The sequence below is a fragment of the Montipora capricornis genome, chromosome 2 (assembly GCF_036669925.1).
Source record: "Montipora capricornis isolate CH-2021 chromosome 2, ASM3666992v2, whole genome shotgun sequence".
In the NCBI taxonomy this organism is placed as follows: domain Eukaryota; kingdom Metazoa; phylum Cnidaria; class Anthozoa; order Scleractinia; family Acroporidae; genus Montipora; species Montipora capricornis.
The window spans coordinates 12,289,949-12,297,620 of NC_090884.1; the positions used below are offsets into that span (position 1 = coordinate 12,289,949).

The following is a 7,672-nucleotide window of genomic DNA, read 5'->3' on the forward strand; positions in this document are numbered from 1 at the left end:
AAAGCACTTACTCTTTGTCGATCTCTAGCCGGTTGCATCGCTGAGATCATGTTCATTCTGGTCTGCCACTCCCTCCTCTCTTTTTCAAACTGCTCTTCCATTTGCTCCCGTTCCTTTTCAAAGTCCGCTTTTACTCGGATTTTTTCTTGACGCGCTTTTGCTTTCATGTTAGAAAGGTCGTCATGAAGCTTTTCAATCTCTGTATGCAAGTCTCTCATTTTACTTTCGTGGTATTCCTTTTCTCTTTTCATTTTCTCTTGGTGTTCACTACTTAATTTGGTCAGAACCTAAAAACGTAAGAATGCTAAAATTATTCATCTCTCTGAATCAGACCGGCGCTTTGCAAGATTGGGTTCACTTTCCTAAGCATAATTTACCAACATCATGTTGGAAATACTACCTGTGGGTTGTTATCCAACAGAGGTGCGACGTTGGCTTTTGCGTGGCTTTCTCGCTGGGCCATTTGGTTTTGCAATTGCTTTCTGTGCTCTTGCAGGCGTCCTATCTCATGGTGTAGGCCTTGAAGTGTGCTTTCGATATTTTCTTTTTCTTTCTGTAGTTTCTTTTTGTATTCGTCTTCTAAAGCTGCTCGTATTTCTTTTTTGCTTTCAGCAAGAGAGTTCAGCTCAGAAATAGCATCAGCCAAACGTCCTTCCATGTCTGCTTTTTGTGCTTTAAAGTTAACCTTCATTTGCTTGATCCTAGCTTCGTACGTCTCTTGAAGTTCTTCTCTAAAGACCTCTGATTTATTGAGTTCGTTTTTCAACTTTTCTGACCATTCTTCTTCGATTTGATTGATCGTGTCAAGCTTACATCTCTCCCACGCCTCAGTCATCTCTTTCTTTTCGTTTTCAAAGGTCTCTTCCATTTCTGCTTTGTGTTTCTTTTGTTTCTTTTTCAGATCTTTTGCCTCTTGTTTGGCTTTTTCTAGCTCTTTTGAAAGGGCTTGAATCGTTGCTTCTAGTACCTGCTTTTCTCTTTCGAATTTCCTTTGGTTCTCGTTCTTTTCATTCTGCATCACTTTGACCTTTTCTCTCATTTGCGCTTCTAACCGCTGTATTATTTCCTTTTGTTTCAGCACTTTTTCCGAACGATCTGCTTCAATCTTAGTCTGGAGCTCAGTACTCTTTGAAGACAAATTGTTCGCGAAGTCCTGTTTCAATCTTTCCTCATATTCTCGTCTTTCCCTCTTGAATCTATTTTCTATTTCTTCATTTTCAGTTTCATATTTCCTTTTTTGATCCTGAAGCAGTCCCTCATAGTAATGCTTGCCTTCTGCAATGATTCTTTTGTAGTGATCTGTCAATGTCTCCTCGAGCTTCTGTTTCTCTTGCTTGTAATTATCGCACAATATACTCTTCTCCTCTTCGTGGCTTCGCGTAAGTTGCTCCAACTTTTGCTTAAGCCTCTGCCTTTGGCCATCAAGAGTTCGTATCTTCTCGTTCTTTTTAGCAATAACGCTATTTCTTTCCTCTTCGCCCATTTCGCTGTTCACCTCTTCCATTTCCTCGTTGTCTGGGCTTCCGAAACTGAGTTCTATGGTCTCTTGAGCGATTTCCCGTTCAAGAGGTGATCTTCCACCGCTTTCTATCCCTTGAATTCGTTCTTTCAACGTTTCACGTTCCTTGTCGAATTTGGACTTCATCTCGTTCTTCTGGCGTTGAAAACCATCCGCCATTTTTCTCTTCTCTTGTTCACCTTTCTGCAGATCCTCCTCGTAACGGTTCACAGTTTTCCGCAGCATTTGTTCCCACTCTTCTGTCACCCTTCTCACTGTCCCTGCATTGTTGTTCAATTCATCTTGCAGTTGGCGATGCCTCTCCCTTTCATTTGCCAGTTCCGTGTTGTGTTTCTCTACAAGATTCCTCATGTCGTTTACAAAGTTTTCCTCTGCCGTCCGCTTGGCTTCTTTCACAGTTTGGATGTCCGCGTTTAATTCATGTATTAAATTTTCTAGGTCCTTGCTTTTTACTTTTTGATCCTCTAGCAGTTTCTCTTTCTCATTCACTGCAATTTTCTTTTCTTGTTCCAACGTGGATGCCAGCTTTAATCTTTCCTCGGTGGACTCCGTTTCCATGGTTTTGATCTTCTTGGTCAAGCGACTTACCTCTTCTAAGAGGTCCTCATTGTTCCGTTCCACTTTACTCAACTTCTTTAAGATTTCTTCCATTTCCTCAGTCAAATCCTCTTGTTTTCTTTGCAATTCGATTTTCTTTTTGACGTTTCGTGAAATTTCCTCTTGAAGCTCTTCGTTTTTTCCCTCAAGCTCTCTCAGCCTGCTAACGTCTCTTCCAACTGTTTCCATCCTTTCCTTTAAATGGATGTTTTCTTCCTCACTTTCCTTGTTTCTTCGTTTCAGGTTTCCGTTTAATCTTGCCAATTCTACGAGCTTCCTCTTGAGTTTGGGTAAATCTCTCGTGTTGTCTTCAACGCCTGAGTTAGCATTCCATGACCCATTATCTGCATTGTTGTTAAAGGTCATAACCGTATCGTCTTTCCCCTGGTCTTCGAGTCTTTCATCTGGGAATGACTTCTCAACTATGCCTTGCTCAATGTCGAACATCGGGCTCTCAAATGCTCCATCCTCTGTCGTGTTTTCCACATACGGGACGATGGTCTCCATAGGGATCTCCACCATTCTTTTCAACTGCTCATTCTTCCTCTTCTCTACATCCAGCTCAGATATTAGACTTCGGTGCTCATTTTTATGTCCATCAATCCATTTCATTTTTTCATTTTCCAACTCAGACCTTAGTTTCTCCTTCTCCTGCCGATGGTTTTCGCCTTCTTCAAGCATTTTACTTTTTAGCTGCATGAGGTCCTGAAGAAGTGCCTCTACGTTTCTTCCAAGCTTCGCTTTCTCTTCAGCTTCCTGACGTAAGCGTTCCTCTGCTTCAAATTTATTGCGACGATTATTTTCTTCATTTTCCACTCCTTGTTTTTGGAGTTTTTTCATTCGGTCCTTCATGTTTTGGATTTCGCTATGAAACCTTTCGTTGCACTTTTTTAAGTTTACAATGACAGTTTCCAGTTTCATTTTATTGGCACTCTCTTCCTCTAATTTGCTTTCGAGCTTTCTAACTTTCTCAGTAAATTTAGCTTTGGACTCCATCATCTTAATATCGCTTTGTCTTAGAACTTTTCCTTTCTCTATGTTTTTAATTTCAGCCTTTCTCAGGTTCTCCTTAAGAATTTCAATTTCCTCTTCTAAATCAAATTTGGTCTCTTCTAGCAAGCGTTCTTGTTCCTTTATTAACCTTTCTTTTTCTCTCACTGTTGTCTCCAGTTTAAGTTTCTCATTCTCAATCCTAATGTATTCACCTTTGGGAACGTATCTGTCTAAATTGTCAACAAACTCGCTGAAACAATCATTTCCTGGAGACTCTTGCAGGTGGTCAATTATTTCACTTAATTTCTCATTTTCCCGTGCCAGCATAGCAATATCGATGGCAAAGCCTTTCCGCCCCTCGAGGCTTCTGTCTTCGTTAGCTACAAATGGATCCGTTGTATCTTTTGTATCGCCAAAGCTCTTGTTAAGATCGCTTGCGTTTTTTCCCTTTTCTCGAGGGCTAGCACGTCTTAGTCGTTGATTTTCTTGTTTCAAATTGTGTATTTCCTTCTCAAATTGAGCAGCCTTTATAGAAAATCTCTCTTCTAAGAAATCTCTGTCCATTTTGTCCTGTCTATTTTTTCGTTCAGCTGCAGCCTTTTCCCTTTCCAGTTGCCGCAATTTTGCCTGCGACTCCCTCTTCTCTCTCATTAACTCGTTCAGTCTTTCAGCGTTCAAGTCACTGTCTGCTGTCAATTGACTTCTTAATAGTTTGCCATTGACGCTATTTTCACATGGATTGTGATAAAAATTGTCTATCTCATCTGACGTTTCGCTGACCGTGTCAGTAAACACTTCAGGGTTATCGTTGCGAAGCTGCATCATAGCTTCGCGCAAAGTGCTGTTCTGTTGTAAAAGAGTGTTCATGTCTTGGCTGTCATCAGAGAATATTGAAGATAAGTCATCATCGGAGCAAAAACCGCCAGGAATGCTTTCATCGCCAGCTACTAATGGTAAGTCATTCTCAAAATATGATCCTCCCTCAGTATCGTTTAGCTTCTTACGGTGTTCCTCTAGCAACGAAGCGTCTCCTTTGGCGTGTACCGGAGAATCATACAATTGCAGCTCCTTAAGTTGAGATTGCTGCTCAGGATCTTGCAGTCTGACATTATCATCTCCCTGATCTAGACAGCCTTCAGTGTTAGTATTGGCTTCTCCGACCTCTGAATCGTTATGTAAAGCCCCTTCTGTCTCAGAGAATACAGTATAGTCTTCATTGTAAGCTTCTGAGTGGACGTTATTGTTTTCAAATAGCGCTGCTTCCTCTAGACGGTCCATTGTCCTTTCGTTCAGGTTGAAGTTGCTTCCATTTCTTGGTGTTAAGGTTCCAATGTCGGATAGTTGTGAATAATCCTTTGCGCTTTCGCTATTCTTATCGGCCTCTCCCTTTTCGTTTTTATCAACAACGTCAATTTTCTCCCCGTCTTCCTCGGTGATTTGGTTGAAATCAGGTAGCATTGCGTCCTTTCGGAATCTTAGTGCCCTTTCATTATAGTTTGATTGTATTTCATCTTTTAGTGCTACGGTTTTACAGGGGGATGTTTGGCAATTCTCAGCTACAGTTCCACTATCATCATCATTACTGTCTCCTTCGTTTTCCTTGAACTGAGGCTCCATGTCTTTCTTTGTGGCTTCTTCATAATCACTACTAATCTGCCTTTGAGGCCCTTTTAAATTTTCATCGATGGAAAGAGATATTTCGTCTGTCTCAGAAAAAGCATCGTCTATGCCAGACGTGCAGCCACCATCGTTTTTCGATGATAAGTCGGCATCGTCCTTGCAACTCGTCATGTTGTCTTTCAAGCATGCGGTTTTCTCGTGATCAGAACTTGCTGACATCTCTTCCGTTATCGATCCAACCCATTCATAAAGCGCTTGTCCGAGAGGTTCCTCAACTATGCCTTGTTCTATAGGTTCCTCCTGTTCCTCCTCTTTCTGTTCTTGTGCTTTGTTTTTGTTGCCTTCCAATCTTTCTTCAACATTATTCTCCACAACCGAACCATCCTCTTCCTCGTTGAAAGATATTGTTTCGTCTGTCTTAGAAAAAGCATCGTCTACTCCAGACGTGCAGCCACCATCGTTTTTCGATAAGTCGGCATCGTCCTTGCAACCCGTGATGTTGTCTCTCAAGCATGCGGTTTTCTCGTGATCAGAACGTGCTGACATCTCTTCCGTTATCGATCCAACCCATTCATAAAGCGCTTGTCCTTGAGGTTCCTCAACTATGCCTTGTTCTATAGGTTCCTCCTGTTCCTCCTCTTTCTGTTCTTGTGCTTTGTTTTTGTTGCCTTCCAATCTTTCCTCAACATTATTTTCCACAACCGAACCATCCTCTTCCTCGTTGAAAGATATTGTTTCGTCTGTCTCAGAAAAAGCATCGTCTATTCCAGACGTGCAGCCACCATCGTTTTTCCATGATAAGTCGGCATCGTCCTTGCAACCCGTGATGTTGTCTCTCAAGCATGCGGTTTTCTCGTGATCAGTACTTGCTGACATCTCTTCCGTTATCGATCCAACCCATTCATAAAGCGCGTGTTCTAGAGGTTCCTCAACTATGCCTTGTTCTATAGGTTCCTCCTCTTTCTGTTCTTGTTCTCTGTGTTTGTGACCTTCCAATCTTTCCTCAAAATTATCTTCCACAACCGAACCATCCTCTTCCTCGTTGAAAGATATTGTTTCGTCTTTGTTAATCTTATTAAAGCGTAAGGTATCCTCGAGCTCCTGGTCTTCCATGGTTTCCACCTCAATTTTTCATTTGTTTTCTTAGATGAAATAAATGGTCTTAACTCGACAAGAATTCCCCGTAAAAAATAACCTAAACCTTTCGATAGTTCTACCAACTTATTGGTATGACTTTTTATTGAAGTCGCAGCTACGCTTCGGCTGGCTTGACTGACACAGTCTGTGAATTGTCCAGTGGTGGAAACGTTAAATGTGTAATAAGTGGCAATGTGACACCGGTCACGAAGTCGTCTTTTGGTAAAAATTCTACTTTACTTTGGCATTGCCTCGTTTTCTTCACCTCCAAATATGCAATTTTTTCCTTCAAGCCGTGCCAGACGCTTGAAAGTTCTTCCCGGACCTTTGTTTTGGCTTTCAAAATAAATAAATGAGGCTCCAAATAATCCACACGACAACTTCAAACGGACCGTGATATTTTCAAGTTTGGGAAAAGGCCCAGTATTTGCGGTTCATCATCGCAAAGCACACACGCAGAAGAAAGGCAATCCCCTGTGCCACACACATCAAGTGCCATTGCTTGAAAATCCTCCATACGAAATCCGTTGTCACGTTAACATTTGAGCAATTTTAATTCAACATTCACCGACGGGAAGTTTGTTTTAAAATACGCAGTATGCCTTGAAACAGCACCAGACATCTACTTTACATAATTTTTGATGTTTACTTGAAGCCAAATTCTTTGAAAACCTCACAGCCAATGTTTATAATTTGCATCCCTAAATGTGACCACACGCCACCTGCTGCTGTCCCTGAGAAGATATTTTGAAACAAAACCAGTTTAAATTAAATTAGAGAGTTGGAAAAGGGTAAAATAGTATCAATTGCCAGCTCTGTTGCGTTGATTTCAAAAATATCGAAAATATCAGTTATTTTTTTGTCTGTGACATAGCGTTTGGCTCTTATAGTTACAAGTCTGCTTTTCAAATGGGTATATATATATACGAAATCCTGGCTTGATTCTACTGAAGCACGATGTATATAACAACGTAAGACGTCCGAAGGAACTGTTGGCATTCCAAGGATGAACTGCAACAACCTGCTGTCTACTGATACCGTCTTAGCATGAAGCAAATAGTCAGCATTATTTCTGCTCAAATCTGCGTAGAGGTTTGCGCTTGATTTTACAATATGCGATTATTAAAACCCTTCAGCATTAAATAGCCTTACAACGGAAGCATCGTAGCCTTAAAGGGAACATCCGCAAAAAAAAAACATAACTTTAAAACCACAAAACATACAGTTTACATTGATAACGTTTGCATCGGAAAAATATAAATGAATCGGTCAGTATAAAATGCAGACTGCAGACTGGGTCTAAAATGAAGACCGCGGTACAAAATAGGCCTCGGCCCAGGCCTCAGTTTGCATTTTAGATCCAGTCTGCAGTCTGCATTTTAAACTGACCGATAAATGAATTTCAAAAACGCTTGTTTTGGTTTTCAAATTCCCTGGGCGCCGCCATCTTGAATATTTGTGACACGTCATGGTTGCCATATAAGGGACTTTAAGATCGGTCTTCAACGAGAACGCCACAAAACAACAATATCATTGGTTAAAAGAGGAAAAATAATCGTGCTGCACATGCGGGACGCATTTTCGCATATATTCGTGCGGTTCTCTGCACAACAACGACGTGAAACAACCAAATTTGAGGTTTTGACGACAACACGTGCATACAATTGTGAATCGTTCATTCTCTTTTTTACTTGGAAACCGCTCGTGCCAAATTTACCCACATTGTACGCCGTGAACAAGATGGACTAATCGCAAAAAACGTAATTCGCTGTCGTAGATCTTAAAGTCCCTATTGTTTGAAAACAA

General features: G+C 41.0%; 1 protein-coding gene across 1 annotated transcript in view; it reads right to left on the bottom strand.

Moving 5' to 3' along the window:
* LOC138033497 (golgin subfamily A member 4-like) overlaps positions 1–6,469 on the bottom strand; it is a 31,083-nt gene extending 24,614 nt beyond the window's left edge. Inside the window, exons 1-2 of the mRNA XM_068881252.1 lie at positions 401–6,469; positions 12–287 (exon numbers count right to left, since the gene is read on the bottom strand). Of these exons, the coding sequence (XP_068737353.1) occupies positions 12–287; positions 401–5,842 (5,718 nt within the window). The 5' untranslated portion in view covers positions 5,843–6,469. The remainder of the gene's footprint in view (positions 1–11; positions 288–400) is intronic.
* Positions 6,470–7,672: the final 1,203 nt, after the last annotated feature.